Here is a 26,923-nt window from a genome sequence, read left to right on the forward strand (position 1 = left end):
ACCTGACAGGTGCACTCATTACTCATTAGCTCCACCTGTGGATCTTTTAAAACTTGTCAATTATTTCACTTGTGATTCCGAGGAGACCTGCAAAACATGCACTGTGTGGGGTCCTGAGGACAGAGTTTGAGAACCTGTGTCACAGGCACATTGATGGCTACACTGTTCCGTGGATGTATTGTGTGGCTTGCTTCACACAAACCACTGGCAAACAGATCTCCTAAACCAGTTTCACGAGCGCCTCAAATAAGTATTTTATATGGTGCCCATATTAATATCCCACAGCTCAGACTCTAGGCCCAGTGAAATAACAGTCAGACATACTGTATGTTGGAGCATAGTTTCATTTATTTTTACATTTAAATATTCTCTTAAATACAGAATTGTCACAATTCAGAAATTCTAGAAACGCAAAACGAGAATGCTGGGGGCAATAAAGAAATAAACAGGTCAAGCTTGGATTTTACACTGAAATGATACATTTTTGTACAGTTTTATGAAGGAAGCAAGTTAGGGAGGTGATAATGAGTTACATTGGTAAATGAGAGCTGGGGAAAAAGATTAAGCGAACACTACAAAATGAAACAATTGTGACATGTAAACTGAATGAAGGTTTATGTAAGATGCATTGTGACATCTCCCTCAAGGTGGCTACATGGTATGTGGAACAAGGGTGTTCTGTGGTTCTCCAGCTGATGGAATACAGCACTGAGCTTGTCACTCCAGTCAGCAGGAGACTGACAGAATGCCAACACCCTCTCATTCATGTACTAGGATTTAAAAAAGGAAGTAATAATAATAATAAAAACAACACCCTAACTATAGAAATCTGATAAGCAGAGAAGAATGGAGTTTTGAAATTCTATGGACATCATTTATACACATCAGACCACCCTGTCTTTCCATTCTTTACTAAGCTCTATCGAGGGCAAAGCACCATTTCCATCAGCAAAGTGTGGTCTTCTCAAACAAGCGATGCATTGCTTCACACAAATAACGCAGAAATAAATATTGCACCTTGTTCTGGCAATACATAATCCTATACAGATAAGGTTTCTTGCACAACCCCTCTGTCAATGCAACACTGGATATTCTATTGATCCAGGTGGGCACTTCAATTTTTTTTTTTTTTAACAAAACAAGAACACCCCATTGTTTTAATAAGGAAACACCTTATTTTAGTAACAGCTATTTCAAGTATAGTTTGGGCACATAGTGCATCACAGACCATCGAGAACCTGGGCAAGAAGGCGGGAGCCAACAAAGTGAGTAGGGGTCGGAATAAGTGTTTGGCCAGGCTTATGCCCATAACAGACAGGGCAGGTGTGATTGGTGTTGGAACTAATATGTCAGTCTTTTAAAGACTGAGAACTTGTAGCTTCGCAAACATATACAGTCTGATCTGGAATAAGGATCTCACCTGCCACAATTGAAGGGTCCCTAATTAGAGGTAAGGCATTATTAAACTGTTTTCTTTTTAAACTATTTCATATCAAATACTTCTGTAACCCATAGCAACCGGTTTGCTTTAGAATTAGTGTTGAAACATGGAGCCTATTACCTGTGATCAGCGATGGTAAGTAATAGAATACCACCCATAATTGGGTGCTATGGGTAATCTCACTTATTAAATAAAAATAAAATTCTATTGTAAAATAAGCAGGTTTAGCGGTCGGTTCGAGGGACTTACAAAAAAGACCATATAAAGAAAGCCAGTGTACAGACTCATGCCAGCATTTTGCTTATTGAGTGGCCGAATTATACCAATAGATGTTAAATATCACACTTGGCTCAACACAGATATTGCAGCACACCCAAAAAGGAGTTCTACCAAAGTCCAGCTTTCCAAATCGCATAATGTGAACCAAATAAGCTTGGAGATGACATTTATCAAATCTAGTAAACAAGCTCTGATATTTTAGTTGCTGGAACTGAGTGGTAAAAATAGACTCATTCGGGATTTTATTGCCAGTATTCAATGCCTCAGATTCGCTGGTTTTTTTCAGTGAATCTGGCAATTCGCTGGGTTTACGGCGAATTTTCTGTTAGAAAAAACAATTCTCCCTATTCAATGGAGGCAATTCGCCACAAATGAACAGCGAATGTCTGCCGATTCGCCGTAAATTATTCTCCACAATTCGCCTCTGATTTTCAATGGGGTTTTTAGTGGAATTCGCCGACAGTGTATTCAATGCTCAAATGGAGAACTGCTTTCTCCACTGATTTTCGCCATGATTCTCCGTTTAGCATTCGGCAGCTTTTTTAGGTGAACTGTAATGTGATCTTTTAAATTAAAGCGTTTTTAATTTTTTTTTTTGTGTTCTAAAATCAGAATATTTTTCCTATGAAGGGGCATGCTATTTTTATTCATATACTTGCAGCACATGAATATATTTTTAATATATATATATTTTTTTTTTTTAAACGATATTTTTTTTTTTTTTTTTTACACATTCGCCAGCAGGGGGCCGGGAGCCGGAGCCGCTCATTAATATTCATATATTCACTGCACACTGATCCCGATGATCGGGACCAGTGAGTGCGGCGGCTCCGACCCCAGCAGCACCCTGCAGCCCTGGGGGTGAGGTGAGGGGAGGGAGGTGAGGGGACAGGACGGGGGAGAGATATGCGGGGGACAAGGACCAGCAGCAGCAGCAGCCCGAATCTTTTGCAGATAGCAGCCACTGCTGCTTTCATTGAGCAGAGGCGGGGGAGCTGTTCTGTAGTGCTCACTGATGTCGCAGGGACGCAGCAGCAGCAGCAGACCTTTGCCTCCGGCAGCCACAGCACGGTGATGTCAGCGCTGGGGCTGCCGGAGCCGGAGGACTGCTGCTGCGGGCTGTGCGGGGGGGGACGGACACGGGGATTCGCCACTGCAGCTGATTGGCTGGCCAGAGGCGGGGGAGCTGTGCGCGGGCTCCCTCCGCCATGCCATATTCGCCTGCCGCCTGCCCCCCTCACTCATATGCAGGGAGCCCCCACAGAACAGGGACGCAGCAGCAGGACTTTTAGCTCCGGCAGCCACAGCACGGTGATGTCAGCGCTGGGGCTGCCGGAGCTGGAGGACTGCTGCTGCGGGCTGTGCGCGCTGGGGGGGTGGGGTGGGGGGGGGGAATCGCCACTACCATTCCCCACTAGCATTCGCCTGTATTCGAAGTCAGGGGCAGCGAGCCCCTGACGCATTGAATAGTGTGGGCTGGGGGAGGCTCACGAATTAAAGAGCAGCGATATTTCCTGGCGAGCGCACAGCGAATCCAAAACAGGATTCGCTACCTTGCGCTCGCCAGAGCATTGAATACCCCTATAAGTTGTAAATGACCCCATAACACAACCATGCATAGGCTTGGCAACTGCAAGTAACACCTAGATCAAAAACTAAGAGCGCTCCGTTAGACATTCAGAGTAGCCTATGAAAAAGCAAGAGAACCACAACTGCCCATAGCTGGGTAATTATTAAGCAATTATCACTTCAGACTAAATAAACATTCACGTTAGGTAAAGCATTCCTAATGTACCGGTGTAAATTTGCATACATATAGGAGAACATTTTCATAGTTTATAAGATGTCTAGACTCCCATGTAATGTGCGGCGCCAATTGTCTCACATTTTTACCTTACAATAAACAAATATTTCTACAGCCATTTCTACTGCCAACATGGCCGCTCTCGCGTAATGCACCGCACTGCTCTGTGATACCACTTTCACAGTGCCAAAACGTTTAAAAAACCATCTTTTAAATGGCATTTAAAACGGGTCTGAGCCTTTACATTGCAGTAGATTACCGTTTTAAATACCGTTTAAGTACCATTCACATCAGTCAACCTGTTTAATCCTCTGAACACGTTTCAAGGCAGAATGCAGGGGACAGCCTATCACAGGTCTGTAATCTGTTGTTTTTACTAAATACCGTTTCAGAGCCATTCTCACTGCATAAAAAACGGCTCTGAAACATGTAGGACTTTGCTATTTAAATGTTTTGAAATGGGAAAAAAATGGAAATATACCGTTTAACAAGTGCGGTGTCAAAGGGGTATGAGACTCCTCAGCTAGCCTGAATTGCTAATAGTCACAGAAAAGCAAATAAAAAGCACCATTTTGTTTTTCATGAGGCCATAAAAATGCAAAGCTTTAGGTTGGTTGGTAAGGTATGTAAAGTGCATTATTAACTAACTGCTTAAGATTTATTTTTGTGTCAACTTACTGTAAATGTCATTTTTATTCTTCAGAGACTTTAAGGTGATATTTATTAAAGAGCAGTATTTGAAATGCAGTTATGTTATAATCAAATTCAGGAGGCGGTGACTGGAAAAAGGCCTCCTATGGGTGCTGTGCTCCTACGCACTATTTCAGCTGCATAGTATTCTGGGAAATTATGCAGCTGTGATGAAGCCTGGACAGACATGGGTAGCATGCGCTGATATAAACCGCACCTACATGTACCCATCTGCTATAGCTTTCACATTCTTTACAGAAGCACTTCAGTGCTGCACAAGTTTACCAAAGGAGCAAATTCATACACACGATTATTGACCAAGACAAAAGCCGGCCCTTCTGTCCCACTTGCAATACAGACCTTAGGGCATAGGTTCCCAAACGCGGTCCTCAAGGCACCCCAACGGTCCAGGTATTAAGTATATCCATGCTTGGCCACAGGTGACTTAATTAGTAACTCAGTCAGTCTGATTTAACCATCTGTGCTGAGCCATGGATATACCTAAAACCTGGACCGTTGGGGTGCAAATGCACGGAGGACCGAATGAATGTGAATAATCCCCCCAATCCCTGGTCCAATCTTCTGACAGAACATTGATAACCTCTGAGACCGTCTTAAAATAATAAATAAACCAACAGTGTTATGGGATTAATAACTGAACACATCACTTCTACAACCGTCGCTGAATTACACCTGCAATACAGATGCGTACAATAGGGGGTAAGAAGCCGGATGTGATTGGTTGCTATGGTCAACATACTATCTTCAATAGAACTCCCATCTTAGTAAAATTTTTGGTGTTTCTTGCTCTACCGCCTGCCATGTCAATCTAAATTAAATACAGGTGCACTATCAATTATCCAGCATCCTTAGTTCCAGCAATGTGCCGGATTATCCATTTTGGCAGATTATTGGTGGTTCATAGACTGGCATCCTACTTAAGGTAACATTACACAGGAGGCACCATAAAAAATCTGTTTCAGATTTATTTCCTCCATTAAAGGTTTTGTGGTGTGAAATAGCGGTGCATTGGGTGCAGAGTTCTCAGGCCCCTTTCAGTCACCATGCCAAGGCATAGGCTATGTTAGCTTCAGTTTACTTTACATGTGGTGCCATCTATAAACCCAACATTTTAAAATCACCACACTTTTAAACGATAGACAATTACTGGATGCACTACTTTGTGTACATACCGATAGTGTAAAAGAAACCATTCAGTGCACTGAAAATATATTCAGTCTGTACATTTCATAGAAACTAGTGAATCACTGGGGACAATTTCAATTTAGCGCAATGCATCACCACAAAGTTCGGTTGCGCACATCATCGTACAATTCTATAGCCAAAGATTTCCTCTATGGGCCCAAAATAAAAAAATAATCAGACCACAAGATAAATTGACCTAACTCGCCAGAGACACTTTGTGGTTACTACACTGAATTGAATTGAGATTATTTTTGCTGCTTGAAGAGAAAAGAAGCACCTTCATCACCTACTTCCATGTTATGTGTTTGTAACATGGAAAGGCAACGTGTGATTAAATCACATGTAGAAACAACCGAGTGTTCTGTACATAGTAGATTCTTCAATGTTACGAATCTTTCATGTTCATGTAGGTCGCACAGATTTTATAAATCCGCTCACATCAAGTCACGCAGTTCTCGTGTAAGTCCAGCACCAATGTGGTTATTAGAATAAAGATGCCCATAGAGGGTGTGGCTAAGGCAACTTTCTTAAGAAAGTATGCACCAACAGGCAGTACCAACTTGGGGGTGGCATTATACCTTACGGGAGAGGCCCAAGTACTTGAGATACTTAATCCCTCTCTCTCCCCACATTGCCTATTTTGGGGATTTTTTGTGCCGTCACTGGATAACATTTTCTAATTCAATACAGTAATCCGGCTTGCCATTCTCAGTTTAGTTTTTGTATCCTCCAAATTCTGTGGGAATTTCTCAAAACTGGCGCACAGAAAAGGAGCTTGTGCTTATAGCAATCAGATTATGGTAGACTGATGCACAAAAATGACCGAAACTTAATGAATAAGTGACATCACCTTTCCTAAACGCCCAACACTGTTGGGGACAATGTAGAATGGCCAGCAGCAATGTTCTCTAGGTAAGAGATAGAATAAAATGATTACATTAGTTAATTATTTTTGCAGTAATGGATTAAAGGGTCGCCAGTATCCAGATAGACGGGTCGCCAGTATCCAGATAGACGGGTCGTCAGTATCCAGATAGACGGGTCGTCATCAAAAGGTTGACACTGACAAAAGGTCAACCTGAGTTTTAGATTATTTTTTTTTGGGTGTCCATGGTGACACCATAGCACGAGGAGCCCTAATTAGTGTATTACTTCTCTCGCTATGCTTCGGGCCCGGTGCCTCGCTGTTCTACCGCGGTGCTCGTCCCACTCTACAGTTCTCCAATCTGAGTCCCTATGCATGGTAAAGTGCAATGTCGTCTCTTTTTTTTTTTTAACAAGCTATAATGACTGCATGGACAAGACTTGACCTACTAATGTCTTGTGTCTTGTCATTTTACATACGCTCCTTCATGTGAAAAGCTGTCCTCTATATTAGTGCACTTATAAATTTACAGAATTCTAAAAAACAAATGCAAAGTATACGTGTAATCTCCACTATAGTACTCTCTCCTACTTCCTGTATGGAAAGAATTGTAGGCAGATTTACTTAAGTCAGGCATGTCCAAACTGTGGCCCTCCAGCTGTGGTGAAACTACACATCCCAGCATGTCTTGCCATAGTTTTAGCATTCCCCATTAGCAAAACTGTGGCAAGGCATGATGGGGCTTGTAGTTTCACCACAGCTGGGAGGATAAATAAACTAAATTAATCTGGTAATTGATATAAGGAGAAACCACTGCTTATGGACATTATCCAGGGAGGTCAACTCAAGGTCTTTATTGCAGTTTTTCTGTATCCCCTATCAATTGTGTGCATTAGTGTACTAGATATTTTAATGAAAAAAATTCTGAAAAAATATGAAATATTACAAAAATCGTGATGTGGCCAACCTTCAAGTTGTGAGCCTTTAGAACAATGTGGAGGCAGGTGGTCCTATAATGGTGCGGGCTTTCAAGTTCAGAAAAGCCCACATCACACAATAAAGGTGTGGACGCACTGTGCGATTCAGATTCGATTAGATTTTGGCTATACGATTTTGGCTAACTGTTGCTTAGATGAACTTTAGATTTAAGGGGCATACACACAGCGATTTTTAACCCCATTACTAAGCGATCAGACTAGATTGCTTAGAAATGAAGCAAGGATCGCTCCGTGGGTTTGGCCCTAGGGCGTCGGTGATTTCCGGTCCTGTGCATCGCAATCACTCGCAGATAGACAGTACTGCTATATTGCGGGGGTTTGCCTATAAACAATAGGCAAACCCCAGCTCAGCACAGATCGTGATTTTGGCTTACAAGTTTGACTAGATAGTCAAAATCGTACAGTAATTTAACCAACATTGCACAGAGATAAACTGCATGCAAGACAATTTTGACTATATCTATGTATATACAGTGTATTTGGCCTTTGGCCGTAGGCCAAATAGCACTTTGGGTACTTATGTATTATCTGGACTCCCATGTTAAATGCACCCCATTTTTTCATACCCCTACTATCCAACTACGCATGGAGTTGATTTTATATAGTGTGGCGAGCGCAGCGAGCCACCGTGCCCGAAGCATAGTGAGCACAGCGAGCCCCGCGAGGGGACGCGGTCTCATAAGAAAAACAGGAGTCCAGATATTACATAAGTACCGCACTTTGTCAGAATTGTAAGTGAAGATAGTCAAAATCATAGTCAAAATCGTCCATGAGCCAAAATCACACCGTGTGTACACAACTTTAGTACCCATCTAATATACTTACAACTCCAGAGTTCTATGTGGCCAGGCAGCACCCAATTTATGAATACCTTGGGAATTACACTATGCTAAAATCAAGGAAATGGCGGAAAATGGTGGGTAGGCTCTGCACCCAATGTTCAAGTTGCTGTGGTCAATAGTGTGCATCTGCTTTTGGAAACTATTATGTGGCTATAATGGGCAAAGAGGAAGTGTTTTCTCATTTACTTAAAATAAGAAATTCAGTATCCTTACGCTTTTCAGACATCAGCACAATCACATCCCAAATGGCTGGTTCAATCATTTGGGTCCCGACACCTGACACAGTCTAGGGGAATTGTGTTCTACTATGGCCACAACCATCCTCAAACCTACACAGACTATTGCATGAGGCGAACCATTTTCTGAACATGTATTTCCTGTACGTGCCACTACCCATGATAAACGTAGACAGCAATGATACTGAACAGGTTCTCTCCGCAGTCCTCAAGTAACTGCAAAAATCCTTCAACACATAAACTGCAGATTATACATCTGGACTTCAGTTGAGATCCCTGGGTCTAAAATCAATGGTCTTAATTGTGCCTTCTATCATTTCCAAAAGTGCATGTTTTCCAGACCATTATGTTGAGGAAACAAAAGATGCAAAACACATGGGAATCTTTTAGAATGAGTTGGTCACTAATGTATTGCTGGTAGAATTGGGAATGATAAACTTAGGCATGCCTAAAAAACCTTAATATCATGACTCTTAGGCTATTTACATTTAATTACAAGTGTCTGTTCTTAAGCTTGTCACAGACTGTAAACTCATTTTCACACGGCATGAAAAGTAGTTACAAATCAGAGAGGAAAGTGGAGGCAAACACCGTCCAAGCTGTACTGCTCCTAGTGCTGGTCTAGGTAAGCAATGCTGAAACATCAATGAGAACAGAGTGGATGAACAGGCCAAACCTAGGCACTGGTCCATATACTGTACAATAATTAAAGTCCGGACAGTAATGGGACACATTTTTCATATGTTCTTCAGATTCTGGGGTAGATGTATGAAGCAATGATAAGGGAGGAGAAGTGAGCCAGAGGACCAATCAGCACTGAAGTAACATCTATAATGTGCATAATATAGAATTATACACAGATCAGCTGATTGGTTGCCATGGGCCACTTCTCCGTTATCACTGCTTCATAAATCTACCCCACCGTTACATGTATGATAACTTTGCACTGCTTACCTCTGACCTCCATCACCGCGCTAGTGCAGTTACTTGTTTTCTGTACACCTACTCCTCCTGGCATCAAACCACTGGCTGCATTTAGAATGGTTTTACAGTATACTAAAAATAATTTATCTTTGTGCATTAAAATGAAAGTAAACTCTGCAAAGATTGAACTCTGTATAATATTAGCTGTAGGCGGCAACAGCATTAGCCAAATGAAACTAATTTTCTAGTCAGATTAGATCAATCTTCGATTGTCGACGACTGGCTTAAGACAGTGCCCATCTGCTATTAAAATTTTGCTAAAACAAGCATCAAACAGGCTGATCATCAATACTCCGAAATAAATATCTTCTACCCCCATCTCTCTGATGATTTCATAATTTAACACAACAATGCAAAGTAAAAACCTACTTAATATTGATCCTTATACACATTGATTGTTTATACACGTTCACAATCCCCTTAATGACATGGGCTCAGTGCTTGAAATTGATACCATCATTCATAAGGGTGAAAGACTAGCACATTTGAGAGCACAATAATTACACCTATCCTCTTCAATTGTCCAGGTTGAAAGATTAGCAGCTTTAAAAAGGAGAGTCCTTTAGTTCTTGAAGATAAAGTGCTTTTGCACTGTCATTTGAAACATAAAAAAAAAAAAGGCAGCTCCGCTCTCCAAACACTTGTGATGTCAGTCTAATCCTATCTAATAGCACCATACTACCTGGGCATGTTACAGTATATACACATTAAGCTCACATTGGCTGTCGTGGGGCGTCAGGAAACCACAACCATCTGAAGCTCAGAAATCATGCACTGGAAAAATGGTAGATTGCCATTGGAAAATCGGACTTGCCGAACATTTCACTTTTTAATTATTCTTAATTTGGGTCTAGATCTGTAGCTTTGTTGTCAATAAAGTTATGAAAACTAGTGTTTGAATAGCGTCTTTTGTAATGTTATAGTGGTCACCAAGTAAGAAATGTGGCAAATATTGCAAACCCAGCAAAATGGAAAACATACTCCCTCCCTTCTAAGCCAAGTGTACTCCATGGCAAGTTAGCAGGGGAATTATATTGGTTTGGACAAACTATCAATTGCAAAACATATTTCAAGTTATCACAGTTCTTCCAAAACATATATAGAAAGAAAGGGACCATTTACGTTTTTTCCTCACACACCCAGTATCTTTTTTCTTTTCTTTTCTTTTTTTTTGTCCCTCAACAAAAAATTGAGGTTTGGGAATGAAGACAAAGTTTAAATAGATATCTCTCACTGGTGAGCACAGGGTATTAATATAAAGGGGGGGAGTTGTATAAGTGGAGAGGGAAGTTGGACTGGCTTGTGCAAAATAATTGCAAATAACATCACACGGTCAATGGATTCTCTGCAGAAAAATGCTGGCGTGGCCAGGAGGTTTGGCTGTCAGAATTTTCCTGCAGCTTCCCCTCATCACTTACAGAGGTTTCTATTGGATGGTTAGTCTGCATTGCCAAGTCTGAGGAATTCCCAGCAGACCCTGGCACTAGGTTAACCTCTTTGGAACAGGGGGTCATCATTGCGCAATTGTCTGCATCTACCTTCATAGAACCACTTAGCTCTGTGGGCTTAGAATGGACAGATTTGGTCATTACGGACCCTGTGTCTAAGCCGGTTGAGTTGTGATCATAAATAAAGACATTTACATCGGTGTAATCCGGTGGCGTAGCTGGTCTTCCGGAATCCTCATCAGTGTAACAAAGGACAGAGGAGCCAGGAGACAACAAGCCAGGACTGATGGAGGAATGGCAGGTGGACGGCGGCAGAGAGATAGGAGTCTCCAGAAGGCAGACCTCTAGACTCTCTACACTGGAGTCTAGACTGAGACTAGAGCCACTAGAGGCCTCATCACCTTCATCAAGTAGCCTTTGGCGTTCCTCTGCACTCTGGAGGTGTCGAACAGCAGCCTCGTTCTCCAAGTGATAGTTCTCAGTAATGAATTCATGGAAGTCCTGTGTCTCCTGGTGAGGATGGGTTGTAAGAGAGGCATGAGGAAGCTTCTCTTCAAGGGGGGAGGGGCGTGGCTGCTGGCGTTTGTTTTCCAGCTCAAGTTTCATGATAGTATGGAGGTAATGAGTCCTTACGCGGATAGGGTTAAATTCTATGCGACCAGCTATATTACTGCAGCCATCTCTGGAACATCCGCACGGAAAAGACATACGATCCACCTATAAGGATCAAAATAAAGGGAAGAGAGAGGAAGGTACAATGTAAGACATTTCACAAGTATCAAGGGAGTACTGTTTGCAGCAAATAGCAATTAACAAGGGAAATTAAGTAAAATAATCTTCTAAAAACTACCAGTATAGTTGGACAAAAGGAAAACGATTAACCCCACCCAAAACACATACTATAAATAAAATCAAACAAAGATAATAAAAATCTCAATGATCACGAAGAAAAGCTTGCTAGGCTTCCAACTGCACTCTGTGACATGAACGGTCCACTTAGGTTATTTCCAGAACATATATAGAAATTTGTAAGATAGAAACGATTTAGAAGGACAGTTTGTTTTTAACGTGAGAATTCCAGAGAAACATTCACACTCCCACGTCCATCACCAACCTGACACTTGATCCCAGCCTGACTGCATGGACAAGCTTCTGGATCACAGAAGAGGCGGCAGTCACACCCACATTCCTCTCTGGAAAGACGAATGGCTCGGAGTTCCTGCTTCTCATCTGCATCTATACGGTGGACACCGGCTGCACGCAGCAGAGCCCGGCGCCTCTTTGTTGGTAATGGCTGAAGGAAGAAATAATCATCCACTTCTACATTGTCTACGTCAATGTCTTCATCCGATACATCCTCCAAGGTGAGGCCGTCGGCTTCTTCAGACTCCACAGTACCGTTTTTTGTCAGCTGCCCAAGGAGAAAAGAAAGCATACTTATTGACTTGAATTTATGAGCATACAATGGGGACAGGAGGCCACGTTCTATTTTACAGAGAATTACCATCACTGGAGTGAAGGGAGTGCATAAGTTATGTACATACATGTAGATGATGCCTGTATATAACCCTTCTATAAAAAATGATATTTAAGATTCTACAAGCAAAGCTGCAGCAGCTTGGTCCTCTGCTACACCAGAGGACCAAGCCACCAAGTCATTGTTGGTAACCACTACTATTAATAAAAATACTATGAACCTTGAGCCAGTTTCAGCACTAATAGAGGGTACACACGGTGAGATATGCACTATTGTTCTATTCAATTTTGCTTATAGAAACAAACTTAAATAGGTAATCAAACAGAAAATTGAATGAGCATCGAATGGTTTTTCTACATTCGATGCAGATTCGATCCCAATGCGCGCTCCCGTGTAGTGTAAATCGAATAGAAACATAGTCTTGGCAGGCAAGACTATATATAAACAGATCTCTACTATATAGTCATATTGAATGCATTTTGCGTACCAGTCGTTTTGATTTCGGGATCCAATCGCAAGCAAAATCGCCCCGTGTGTACCCACTATAAGGGTCACTAACACATTCCTGCCGTCCTGGGTCAAATGTTGCTAGTCCTTGTTTGGATAGTACACAAGATTCACTCAATATTAATGCTCAGTTATCAATATTTATAATATATTTTGGATATGAGCAAACTTAACGAAAGCTCCATTCTGCCAGAAAGCATATGAACCAATACTTGGAGACCTATAATGACCAGACCAGTTTGATAATGATAATTAGTATCCATCCAAGTAAGTAAGTAAGTAAGTGAGTATCCATCCCATATAATATGTGTATTATAGATAGATAGTATATACAGTATAACGGTCAGCTGTATATCATTTGCAGATGAACAATGGACACTGCACAATTCATGGCTTGCTCTACCCTCAGGGAGTGAGGAAGTCCCTGCGCTGACAAGCTAATAGGATTCTGAATACACAGACACAATAATAAGAGCACTGTGTTGCTGCAGCTACAAAACAGATCTGTCATCTATGTTGCCTTTTGTAAGATACTTCGAAATGGCTATGGTCCAAGGGTCGACACATATTCGGTCGACATGCATTAGGTTGACCACGGCTTAGGTCAACACAAGAAATAGTTGAACATGGCTACGGATGACAGGGTTGTAATGTTGACACAAGCATTAGGTTGACAGTCAAAAGGTCGACATGAATTTTTCACTTTTTTTGTCCCAATGTCGACATGGTCAACATGTACAGCGTCAAAGTGTACCGATGCATTTACAATGCTTCGGATGTGGTGCCTTGCTGCGCTGGGCACACTTATATTCTCCCTCCACGCCGTAGTGAATGGTAGGGTATATATCGCCTGTCGGCACATGTCAGCTCAAATTTGCATGTTGACCTTTTGACTCTGTAGACTTTTTGACTGTCGACCTATAGTCAATCGATCATGAGTCCCTATACCATCTGGGTACATGCACCAATAGACATGGACAGCTTTTTCTCCCACTATGTATTGTTTGCAGAGCAACATGGCACTCACCCTGCAGCTACAGTAGGACGTAAATGTCCACTCAGCAAATTACTAGAACACTGATACAAATCAATACAGTACCATATCCAACTTCTATTAAGGAACTGGGTGACATACATATATGTTACAGATGACTCAGTAGGAGCACGAACCCCAATTAGATATGGGGTCTTCAACCTTTAAGACCGAGTGTGCCACATAAAAAAAATTAACGAAGCCCGAGGGCCACTAAGTTATACTGAGGTGTTTTAACTATTAAAACTATTTCAAAATGCAGCCAGCTCACCTCACCCCCAACCCCATGTTCAGCAAGTGTAGATACTTGGGGGTAACCTGCGCACTGTGCCTTTGTTCGGTGCTAGCAGCGGCACCAGCCGTTTGACCTGGCACGGCTAATTTGGATACGTAGAGAAAAGGGTATTGGTACCGCGCTCTGCCCCTATAGTTCTTTTGCTGGTGTGGTGTATAGGAAATAACGATGTTAGCTGGAAACTGTGGTTGGATTTGAATAATTTGTAACTTTACTTATGAACAAAAGTACACAGTGTATACATTCCAAATGTTTTCACAGATAGGTTGATACAATGTCTGTATTCACGTGTATTGCTACAGATCAAAACAAAACATAACAGTGAAGTGGGGATTAATGATAAAGCATACAGATTTAAACATACAAATGCAGATGTACTGATCTATAATGCTGTGGTGTAGGGGTGCACAGGGGGTGGGCAGGGAGATGGATGGGGGGGCGTCTTGGACTGGGGGACGGTTGCCTGGCTGGGATGTTGTTGCTCTCTCCGTTGGTTCTGGGCTCAGGGGGTGTTGGTGTTCCCTGGGCTGCTTGGGTCAATCGGCTTCCAGGCGTCACGTCTGCGGGAGATGCCGGTGCACTGGGGGGTTGGCGGCGGTTGTTCTGGAGGAACCTTATGCTGTACCTCTTCAGGGTGACAGGTCAACTCCTGTTTAGCCACAGCCTTCCAAAGAACCCCGAGAACCCCACCCCACCACCAGCCAGGGATCGTGCGATACCAACAGCAACAGAGAAGATCGGGACAGCCAGCAGCAATTACCGGCAGTAACACGGGACCATCACCTGACGGCATCACCTGACGGCATCACAAAAGACGAAGACACGGAGAAGGCCGCCCGGCAGGATCACACCAGCGGAAGCAGAAAGGGACAACACGGGCACACCGGAGAGGGAGTAGGTACTCTGTCGGCAGGAGAAGCGCAGCGGCAGGCGGCTAATCAGCGCCAACCGCTTCCCAGGTCCCTGCCAGAAGAACCACACTGTACTAAACAGGAGTGACGGACAGCGCAGCAGCCCGGACGGCGAACGGCGCTGACCTGTCACCCTGAAAAGGTACAGCACAAGGTTCCTCCAGAACAACCGCCGCCAACCCCCCAGTGCACCGGCATCTCCCGCAGACGTGACGCCTGGAAGCCGATTGACATAAGCAGCCCAGGGAACACCAACACCCCCTGAGCCCAGAACCAACGGAGAGAGCAACAACATCCCAGCCAGGCAACCGTCCCCCAGTCCAAGACGCCCCCCCCATCCATCTCCCTGCCCACCCCCTGTGCACCCCTACACCACAGCATTATAGATCAGTACATCTGCATTTGTATGTTTAAATCTGTATGCTTTATCATTAATCCCCACTTCACTGTTATGTTTTGTTTTGATCTGTAGCAATACACGTGAATACAGACATTGTATCAACCTATCTGTGAAAACATTTGGAATGTATACACTGTGTACTTTTGTTCATAAGTAAAGTTACAAATTATTCAAATCCAACCACAGTTTCCAGCTAACATCGTTATTTCCTATACACCACACCAGCAAAAGAACTATAGGGGCAGAGCGCGGTACCAATACCCTTTTCTCTACCCATGTTCAGCAAACCATTTAAAAATGCAGCCAGCTCACCTCACCCCCCACCCCATGTTCAGCAAACCATTTAAAAATGCAGCCAGCTCACCTCGCCCCCCCTAAAACATTTCTAAATGCAGCCAGCTCACCTCACCCCCCCCCCAACCAAAACATTTCTAAATGCAGCCAGCCAGCCAGCTCACCTCACCCCCACCCCCACATTCAACAAACCATTTATAAATACAGCCAGCTCACCCTCTCCTGAGGCACCTGCCTTAGTGTCCCTTGCAGAGGGCTGCTGCTGCTGGCGGCGGCGGTCTTTGCTGTCTTAACAGCTAAGGAGCAGGCAGGGACAGGTGCAGTGCGCGGCTGGCAGCGGTTGTCACTCCAGTCTCCCGGCTGTCTGAAAGGGCGCGGGCGGGACGTGTGCGCGGCGTCAGGAAGTAGACAATGCGCATGTCCGTGCACAGTTCCGCCCGCCCCAGCCTCAACCTCACCCAGCAGCAGCATCTGTCGCGTCCCACTGCTAAGAGATCAGCGCAGAAGGATTTTTTTTTTTCATTCAGCACGCCAATCATTTTAATAATGCTATTCACTGGCAGGCCAGGAAAAACAAGTCGGCGGGCCACGGGTTGAAGACCCCTGAATTAGATTATGCCCAGAGAAACATTTGTTATCTAGGTGTTTGAGGCTACAAACCCCATCATAGTCCAACAAGATATCCAAATAGCAGCCTGGGTATGCTGGCACTTGTAGTTTTTCAACAACTGGCGAGCCACAGCTGTCCAGGCACCTGAATTTTAACAACCTTATTCTATTTATTTATCCTTCTCTTGAGCAAGTGTGGAGATCGTCACTGCTCTTGTGTCAGAGCAAAGCTCCATCAATCTAAATGTAGAACAAACAGGCAGATAAGCAGCCATGTACTAGGATGTTTATATAGCTCTCCATAGGGAGGTTTCATCATGCACTCCTCAGGGAACCAATGGTTACTGTACAGGTGCATGATGCAAGTGTACTTGGATGCAAATCTGGCTTGGCATCCTGCAGCATTGACATGTAGATGTTCACTGCCAGCATCGTGAGACCCTTTAACAACAACATACAGGTTTCTTGTTTCGCAAGTGCATTGATCACTAGGAACATCCAATAAGAACATTTTGTGGTCTAAGGCTGCCAAATGCTGAATATTGAATGTTTAGGTCTGGGTTCTCCCCTTGAAAGAAAACCTGAGCCTCTTTTATGTACATTGTAAGATGGTAATTCGAAGAACCCTTCCTAATACCATTTTCCCACATAGTAATTACATCATGCATATCTGGTGTAGTATATGCAATGTCTAATCAACATAAGCACGTCACCACCATTCCCATATCTTCGGTAAGGAAACTTTTTTGCAACATAGTTCCTCCATCTTATTTTCTTTATGTAGCTAAGTCAGCATAGATGTTGTATGATACTGCATCACAGCACTGAGGTCATGGTTAGCAATACTGCATCACAGCACTGAGGTCATGTTAGCAATACTGCATCACAGCACTGAGGTCATGGTTAGCAATACTGCATCACAGCACTGAGGTCATGGTTAGCAATACTGCATCACAGCACTGAGGTCATGGTTAGCATAACTGCCTCACAGCTAGGTTGCCACCTCTCCCGAATTTGGTGGCAACCCTCCAGGAGGCTTTTCTAGTCGGCTTGAATCCGGGTGACTGAAAAAGCCAGAACAGCCTCCCGCTCTGGCACTTCCACTGCCTGGCTTGTATCAGCGTCCTCGCTCCAACCCACAGCGGGCTGCACGTACGTTCTGGTGGACCTCTAGTGTCTAAGGTGGAGCCCATTTTTGGAGGGGCCTATGCTGATAGAATGCGTGTGCGGCCTGCTGTGGGTTGGAGAGGAGGAGAGGCGGGCAACGTGCTGGAACTTCCTGGGCAATGAGCATGTAAGTCCCCCTCCCCACACTGGCAACAAGCATGCAAGTAGCCTTGGCAACCCCTCCCCCTGACAACAAGCATACAACTCCCCTCTGGCAAAGAACAATAGCTCCTACTGGCAACAAGTATGGAAACACCCCCCCCTCCTCCCAGCAATGAGTCTGCAACTCCCTCTAGCAACAAGCATGTAATTCCCCGTGGCAATGAAAATGAAACCCTTGGCAAGAAGCATTTAACCCCTGGCAACGAGCATGTAGGTTAGCTTCACTTATGTGGCATAATATGTAATAGGCATTACATAAAATGTAATTTGCATAGTCATCCATTCGCAGCCTTGGGTGGGGGGAAATCATTCCATGGTCGAGCGCCCTTTGCGATAAGCAGGCGGGCAGCTGACATCTGCTGCCGGCCCCCCGCGTCATTGGCAATTACCATGGGAATGCCCAGCGTTCTCATGGGAACCCACATGAATTGCTGGGCGTGCTCATAGGCAAATTTCCCGGCCTCCCACCCCTCCACAGTCCCCGCCCGGACTGCCAGCAACTGCCCATGTACATAAAAACCTATGGGCACGCGCGAACGCGCGGGAACCGATTGAATTCGAATAACCCCCCTACATTCTCCTCTAGCTTTTGAGAGTTTGCTGCGGGTGCTCAGGTTTCTTCCCACAATCCAAAAATATACTGGTACTGTAGGTTAATTGGCTCCCAACAATAATTAACTGACGTGTGTGCTATATAAATAGTACGTTCTGCCTGCATGTGGAGCTGTCTGGAGTGTCCTTGGGATGCTCTAGAGTTGGAGTGCTCTGCTTCCGTGACATCACGGTTAAGGGGTGGGGCCAGTACATGGGTAGCCAAATGCGGTACTTGTGAGTTATCCGGGCTCCCGATTTTTTGATTGTATGCCTTAAGTTAAGGCATACAATCCGATGCGATGCGATGCGATATCGCATCGCATCGCATCGCATCCGACCATCGGATGCGATGACCCGATTTTTCCATAGGAATCAATGTTAAAATGATTCCTATGGAAAAAGGGGTCCTTTTCATTCCCCTACTATCCAAGTGGGCATTGAGTTGGATAGAAACCTGTGGCGAGCGTAGCGAGCCACCGAGCCCGAAGCGTGGCGAGCGAAGCGAGCCCCGCGAGGGGACGGTATTCCGTGTCCCCTCGCGGGGCTCGCTACGCTCGCCACGCTTCGGGCTCGGTGGCTCGCTACGCTCGCCACAGGTTTATATCCAACTCCATGCCCACTTGGATAGTAGGGGTATGAAAAGGACCCCTTTTTCCCATTGAATTCCATGTTAAAATGGACTCAGTCCATTTTAACATTGATTCCTATGGAAAAATCGGGGCATCGCATCGCATCGCATCCGATGGTCGCATGCGATGCGATGCGATGTCCCGATCCGACCCGATTTTAAAATCGGACGCCCGGATAACTCACAAGTACCCCAAATGCTTATCCTTTACAAGGTGCCTTACCAAGAGTCTGTGGAATTCTATTAAGTCTGAGAAATAGAAGCAGTGTAGGAGAAACAACGGTTTCCTTCCTGGCATCCATCTTTGATAATGTTAGATTGTAGAATCAACATGGACTTTATAGTTTGAAATTAACTACCTCCCTTTAAGCATTATGTACTGTAAAAGGCTGCAGGATGCCGGCACTGGACCAATTAAAGTCCAAATATTATTGCTGCTTTAACGCTTTGGGAAGACTCGCCGCAGGCTATTATACTGCAATATGATCTATATAGGGAATTGCTGCTAATGCCCTCTAGGAAGAATATCACATACATGACAATCTTAGGTCACATACCTGACCACTAGTTCTTGCTGTTAGGTTGTCAATAGGTAGACCACTATTGGTCAACAGACAAAAGGTCTACATGGTCAAAATGTTGACATGTTCTATGTTGACAATAACAAAGTCGACACTTACAATAGGTCGACATGGCAATTGTCAACACATGAAAATGTCAACTTGAGTTTTTCTTTCCAGATAAACTTTCATACTTTACAATCCATGTGGACTACAACTGAGAACAGTAAAGTGCCCATAGCATGGCGAGCACATGGAAGGGGATCCATGTTGACAGATGTCGAGAGACACAAAAAATGTTGACCAATTGCATAGAATCTCCTTCTGCTAATGTCGACCTTGTGCAAATCAAACCTTTTCAGGTGTTGACCTTTTCACTGTTGAGTATTCACAGCTGACTTCATAACTGTCAACCTAAGAATCCACACCTTCTGACCACAGTGTCACATACAAGACTTTTATAAATTCTAATAATTAAACGATTCTTTATTTGGTTTTACAGATGAGAGGAAGTGAAGTGCTTTTGTATACAAAAAGTGAATTTAGTAATATAGTAATAATCTAAAAAAAGCCCTAAGTATTTTCAAATACACATTTTCCCCAAAATTCAACTACAGAATTTCATTCAGAATATATTAAAGGAAATAATAAATACAAAATAGGAACTTTTAGTTGTAGTATAGCTGGGATAAAGTAAGGAAAAAAAAAATCTAAATCGTGCCATAAATACAGAATTTCGAAATATAAATATTTGCCCAACACTGAAAATATAACGTTTATTTCTACATCCAGGATTTTGGGGCAAAAATAAAAGCTAAACACAATAAAGAGCACACTTTTTTCAGTATGAATATAAGTGACAGCCGAAAAATGGAAAAAAAAAACCCCTGTAGAAATCACCACGTCAAATATTCAGTCCTGCAATTGAATAGCAAAACCCTTTGGCTGCTTGAAAAAAAATCTGCCTTGCTAATTTATTGCAGGACTGAAACATTTTCAGTAGAATCTTTATAAAATCAGTGAGATTTTGCTAAAACCGCAGGAGGTGCCCACTGCCGGCTTCTCTGACCTCTTGCCTGTATCCCTCAGGTTATTCAGGATGCCCAATGAATTCATACTGCCAGAACTAGTGAAGCTGTGTTTGAGGATATGGGGCCAGATGCACTAAGCTCCAAAAGTGATAAAATGGAGAGTGATAAACAGCCAGCCAATCAGCTAGTGCAGACAAAGCCCCCCGTCTTCTGGAATGCTGCCCATTGCTGCCCTGAAATATGCTTTTTTTATATTAGGGGACGGAGCAAACTAGCATCCCCTTCACGCCTGTGGCAGCCATTTCAGTCCTATCAAATAAAAAAAAAAAGACAGTAACAATCTACTTTGTGCCCCGGTGATGTTTTAGCGAATTAAAAGACTGGGTCTCTGGTGTCAGCCCACAAAGTGACCACACCCACTGCGTACCGGTGCCTTAAATCCTGCATTAGTAGAGATTTACCTTCATCTTCCTTGTGTGCAGCTTCTCCTCCTTCAAGTGCTCACGCAAGATTTCTCGATGCGTCACCTCTTGCTCTTGGGCGAACTCGCAAAGCGTGTACTTCCGCACAGAGTTGTGGTGCTGGGCCATTCCCAAAGAGCTGCCCCCTTGGCTCGGCACACTGGTGAATCCTTGGCGGCGGGAGAAGTAGTATACAGTCACCTGGTCAAAGCGCACATTCTTTTGTCTCAGGAGTTTCTGTCGCTTCAGGATCGAGGTTGCTAAGTATAAGATAAGTCATATCAATTATTTGTATGAAAACATTCTAAAAATATATCCTATTTAAAAAATAAATAAAGAAGAAGGGGCATATTAATTAAAGCGGTTTCACATAGCAACCAATTAGATTCTGTCTGTCATTTTCTAGGATGCAATAGAGAAATGACAGCTAGAATGTAACTATGGGCAACACTGTTGCTTTTTATTTTTAAAAGCTTAAGTAAATTCACCCCTATGACTTAATAAAGAATGTTCTCTGAAAATGCTAAATAAGTAATAAAAAAAAAAAAAAAGTTAAAAAAGCCCAGTAAGACAAGAGAGTAAATACAAAACTGGCAATGCTGCCTATAACTCCCGAAGCATACATAAGTGAATAACAGGACCTATGTTACAGGTGTGGCGTGTGCAGCCTTAAGGAATGTACGCAAGACCCGAACCTTGTGTGGGAATCTGAATTCAGAGTGATGCCACGCAGTGTAAGCTAATCCCCCCTTTATCTCTCACCTGATCGAGTGAACACGACTGTCATTTAGGTGTGAGTTCGGTCGGTGGTGCTTGTTCCTTGAGTACATGCTGTTAACACTCATTATCTGAGAGGGAGGTCCAGGAACACAGGGATGTTTCGGAGAGGGAGGATTATCAAAGCCAAGTGCTGCTAACCTGTCCTGCATACGAATGAAGTGTTGTAAACATAGGTGCTTGCTCTGAGAGGCACCCAGGAAGTTCAAGACTGTATTTAATGTAGCTAAGTACAGACTGATGTAAAAAGGTACCTGAAGTTGTGCGAGTACATTGATGCTACCGGAACTGTATAGAGGCAGAGAAGCGAGAGAAGGTTTAACAACTCCACAATGCAAGAGTGTCAGCTCTTATGCCAATACAACTGCCACATGTACCTAAATGGCGGGCGAATAAACTCATTTGTTTGTGAAAGGGAGATGGGCTGGCGCACATCCAGCTACACGCCGGTAACCGTACACCAGTACACCTGCACTTCACACACACACTGCTGTTTTTCTTTTACCAGTTACTGCACAGAGACACCTGTTCTAGGTTCCCCACAGGAGGCTGAACTGGATGGTTTACACAAGATTACTACACAGATTGTCTTGATGCAGAAATACGCAACCGCCACCCACCCGGCAAATCCTTACATACAATGTTTTTGTATTTTTACCACCCAAAATCATATTTTATAATATCTGTAAAGGTGCATAAACAACTACAATTTTTTTGGCCAATTCATCATTTCGGCCATTCTGAATGATATTGGTCAAAATATCTTTTAGTTTGTATGCGACGAATGATGATGCGTATACCCGCCAGTTGTTCATCAAGGATGTTTCTCAACTGTGCCTGCAGCTCAATTTGGATATCTTTCAAAAAAAGCCTACACACTGCAGCTAGAGCTTTCATCTTTCGTCAACATCTTACGTCCAGGACACTCGGTTCAAGGGAAATTGGTCATCAATGGCTTTCGACAAAATTGGTCAAAAAAATTGTAGAGTGTGTATGCACCTTAAGTATGTCCTAATAAAAATGAATGGGTCCTCAGCACAAATGTTAAATGGTTATTTAATCAACTAATAACAACCAACAGATTGTGGAATCTTCTGAAGCAAAAATGAAGCCCCCCACATGAGCAAGTCTCATTGCTTTGGAGTCCTCACGTAAATTCTATTAGCAACTGTAAATGTATATTGGCAATGACAGAACCTTAGATCCAACGTTGGGACTATACTTCAGAGCAGAAGAGCACAGAGACCCAGATTCTAGTCACCAGAGCTGTTCTACCTATAGCACAAGATTTAACATAACACTCAAGGTCTTTCTGAACGAAGGGCATATTAAAATACAACACTCAAAGAGTGCATTCTCTTGACCACCTCAAAGACTTCGTTACATCAAACACATGGCAATGGGCATTCTTCAGTCATGAGGCTTAGTAACCAGGCAACCACGTATATAGCGCCGCCTCCAGGGCTCAGATGTAATAGCCTGCCATTTGTGTGCACCAACATTTTTTTTTTCTTTTAGAAAATAGCTGCTAGATTTAAAAAGGAAAACATAGGCTATCATGCAGGGTACTACATTTGGCACAATGTTTGCGATGGTGAAATATCCTCTATACAAGAAATGTGACAGGATTCCTAAAAAAGTCAAAGTAGCCAGCAACTGGCGTGAGGGGAGAATGGGGAAGTCTCACATCATTTCCAACAAACCACTATTTTATTTGAAATTGCTTTCTATTTGAATTTTTAGGAGAAACCTCAATGAAAGCCCTTTGGTTCACGAGGATAGTTGTACCTCTAAATGTGGCCATACACTACTGTGATCTCTCGCAGCAGTGTATGGCCATCCGATCCCCCACGAGCAGCAGGATCGCATGCAGTCCTTTCACGTGTGATGTATCGCATGCGACACCTGTTCCCGGCTGGTGGGAGAAGGGTCAGAGGTCAGGACTGCATGCAGCTGTGACCTCCAACTCAGGTCTGATGCGCATGAGACAGCACATTAGACCCGATGGTACATCAAATGCAGCTGATTTTGGCCGATTTCTTGGCCCGATCCGTGGGGACGGGGTGAAATTGTCTCAATTCGTGGTAGTGTAGGGGGGCCATAACAGTGGGGTTTACCGGTAATATCCATCATGTAGAATGTTGGTTTCTGTAAGGCCACTGGAATTTACTACACAAGTTGTAGGGAAACAAATATTTTCATGCATTTGGTTATTGCTGGCAATAGGATTAATAGAATATAAAGTCATAAACGAAATGTGTTAGGGTAACTTACAGATGACACGTAAATAAAATCAGGTATCTACTTAACCAGCGCTATGTCACACAACCTGTGAACCTCTTGATGTCAACAGGTAAATAGCCAGATCAGCTCACAGATATTCCCATAAATAAGAGATGTCAATTATAGTGAAGTACTTACGGATGAGCCCAGTGGTGGTGGGAGCATTAATGCTGTCACAGCTATCGGCACTGTCGCTGTTAGAGATCTCATCATCAGAATCTTTGGATGTAGAAATTGGTGAGCCCACGTCCACCTCTTCAAATCTTCTTTTCAGGCTTCTGCTCGTCACAGCATCCATTTGTTTCAGGGTGGCCTGCCAAAAGAATAGCAAAAGATGTCCACAGATTATTTTCCAGCTGAAGAACAACGTTCACATTCTAAGAAATGGTTTCGTATTCTAACCAATAAAGCACCAACCAGTGTCATTTCATAGTCACTAGAATAGATTTCTAAACCAAAATATTAACATTGAAAAAAGCATTAACTACATACTGTATTGTTCCCAACAAGATGCTGCTCTGCTAGGTCAAACTAACCAATCCATGCACCGTGTAGATGCCAAAATAATTGCTGTACACACAGACGATCTTATGGGCTTAGGGGGGTATGCATTCCGGGATAACGGCTGTCAATCCCTGCGGACAGCCGTGATCCTGGCCCGTTTGTGGACTGATCAGCCGCAGAACGACAGACGGGATTCAATGTCCCACCTGCCGCTTGGCACAAAGGAGTCGTGGTCGCGAAAACGGCAGTGTATTGGCGATCTGCGTCTGGGATCAAGATCAATCCACGGCCGTTATCAGCAGAACAGGCCCGTCGCTAAAGACAGCATCGAATAGGGAGCCGCCGCTATTTCCCACATCTGAAATAGCGGCGGCACATTGCATACCCCCTTAGACTGGCAACAGACCTTATAAAATAAACTCCACACCGACGTGGATAGCGGGGGTATGAAAAGGTTGGGAGGACACGTAACCGTGTCCGCTCGCCATGCTTCAGGGTGACGTGGATAGTGGGGGTGTACATGGGTGCTTTTAAAATGAAGCACCATCACATCTCATAGCATGGGTGCTTATACAATGAAAGAATCGCATCGCACCGCAAATGGCATGTGATGCGATCCGCAGGCAGGGATGCACTAAAAATTAACTAAGGAAAAATCGCATCGCAAAGCACCGCAAAATTGCGTGCGATGCGATTCTCCTACGGTTACGTACGTATGTAAATTGGGCGCCCTGCAAATACACAAGTACTGATTTTGCTTTGAAATCGATACTAAAAAACCCCCACAATCTGGTAAAAACCATATATTCTGTCCAAGAATGAAGACCTCTATATGTGCTTTTCTTTTGCTTGCATGGCAGCATTTTCAGTGGTGCTGATGTACCGATAACGCCTATATTTCTAAGGGTCTCTACTTTTTTTTTTTCATGTAGGAAATGGTCTCTGAGGAGCAGAAAGTGGGTGCAAGTTTCAGGACAGGAGATCGTGAAATAGCGTGAAATTTACCCGAGTCCAGAATCTCATTACCTAAGGTATAGGATGTTTCCACAATTGCCATGTCCGAAACTGTAAATGGCCTTATTATGTGTATGTAAACGAAAGAAGAAAAAAACAAATGTACCTACATTTTCCTTTTGTCTGTGTGGCACTACAAGTAAAGGGGCATACACGCGGAGCAAATTTGTGCTATTTTCTAAGCAATCGGACTAGATTGCTTAAGGTGGCCATAAACACGCAGATTTGCAGATCTGTCTGGTTGGAACAAAAACATGGTCATGAGAGCAAATGACAGTTGACCATTTGCTTGGAAATACCGGAAAACTGACAAACTGTCACTCATCCATAACCATGTTTTTGTTCCAACCAGCCAGATCTGAAGATAAATCTTACTAGTGTATAGGCACCTTAAGAAAGTAAGTACAGATCTCTCCATGTGTATGCTCCAAGAGATTAAATAACTCCTGCTAACAAAGTCAGTGCATGCAGTCAAAATCTAGTCAGATTTCTTAGCAAATGACTGCAAATCTCTCTGTGTGTACAGAATGAGAGCTACTGATCGCAATCTCTCATTTTGAACCACTACCCGGCCTTTTTTGCTTAAGCAAAATTGCTTAGTGCAGATCTCTACGTGTGTATGCCCCTAAAGTTAGCTGAAGTTGGACTTTGAGGGGCTTGATAGTAATTTGTTTGACCGGAATGAACCTGTGACTTATTACTTTGTATCAGTAAGTTATGGGCACAGGTAACAGATGGCCCCCTGTGCAGGAATATTCCTACATTATGTATGTGGTACGCTTCAACAGCATTGGACAACCAGCCATTGATGGAGGGACAGGGACTTGTAATCATCATGCAGAGACTCTTGTTGTTTCATTAAGTTATATTCAAACCCCATCCATAATGGGAGATTAGAGACTAATTACTATTAAAATGTGTTTGCCTTTGCTCTGGCAGCAAGGCGTCTACGACAAACCCAAGGGGCCACTTCCTTCGTAATAAATACCAATAAACCCAGATTGCAGAAACTGCATTGATACCCTACAGTGCACCTGCACATCCAGTTTGTAAAGACACTTATATCATGTACAAATCAACTAATGCACTAATCATCAGAACAAAACCCTCAATGACCAATAAGAATCTGCACTCACATCTAATAAGTATGCCTAGCAATGGTCACTTCATGCCCAGTAATAAATACATGCCAGTAATATCCTGCCCTGCTTAAGCATATGCCCAGTAATAACCTTTAGACAAATGTTTTGCATGGTAGTAAAGTAGTAGTAAAATGTTATTTACAATTTACCCAAGCAAGCAGAGGCTACTGTATATGACACCTTATGTACCCAGGTACAATATATGGGTGTGTGAATATAGGAACACAATGTATTGGTGGTTGGTACTAGGTCACCAGACAGCCTGAATAATACTCACATTC

At 43.3% G+C, this 26,923-nt stretch overlaps 1 protein-coding gene across 3 annotated transcripts in view; it reads right to left on the reverse strand.

Moving 5' to 3' along the window:
* Positions 1-330: 330 nt before the first annotated feature.
* Positions 331-26,923, reverse strand: part of CSRNP2 (cysteine and serine rich nuclear protein 2) — a 54,381-nt gene continuing 27,788 nt past the window's right edge. Inside the window, exons 1-5 of one of the 3 annotated variants that reach the window (XM_083169440.1) lie at positions 24,121-24,259; positions 21,685-21,845; positions 20,923-21,182; positions 11,908-12,204; positions 331-11,510 (exon numbers count right to left, since the gene is read on the reverse strand). In XM_083169440.1, coding sequence (XP_083025566.1) covers positions 10,671-11,510; positions 11,908-12,204; positions 20,923-21,182; positions 21,685-21,709 — 1,422 coding nt within the window. In that variant the 5' untranslated portion in view covers positions 21,710-21,845; positions 24,121-24,259 and the 3' untranslated portion in view covers positions 331-10,670. The other 2 variants (XM_083169441.1, XM_083169439.1) reach the window with 2 other exon arrangements.

Source organism: Crinia signifera, chromosome 2 (assembly GCF_055691185.1).
Source record: "Crinia signifera chromosome 2, ASM5569118v1, whole genome shotgun sequence".
Classification (NCBI taxonomy): domain Eukaryota; kingdom Metazoa; phylum Chordata; class Amphibia; order Anura; family Myobatrachidae; genus Crinia; species Crinia signifera.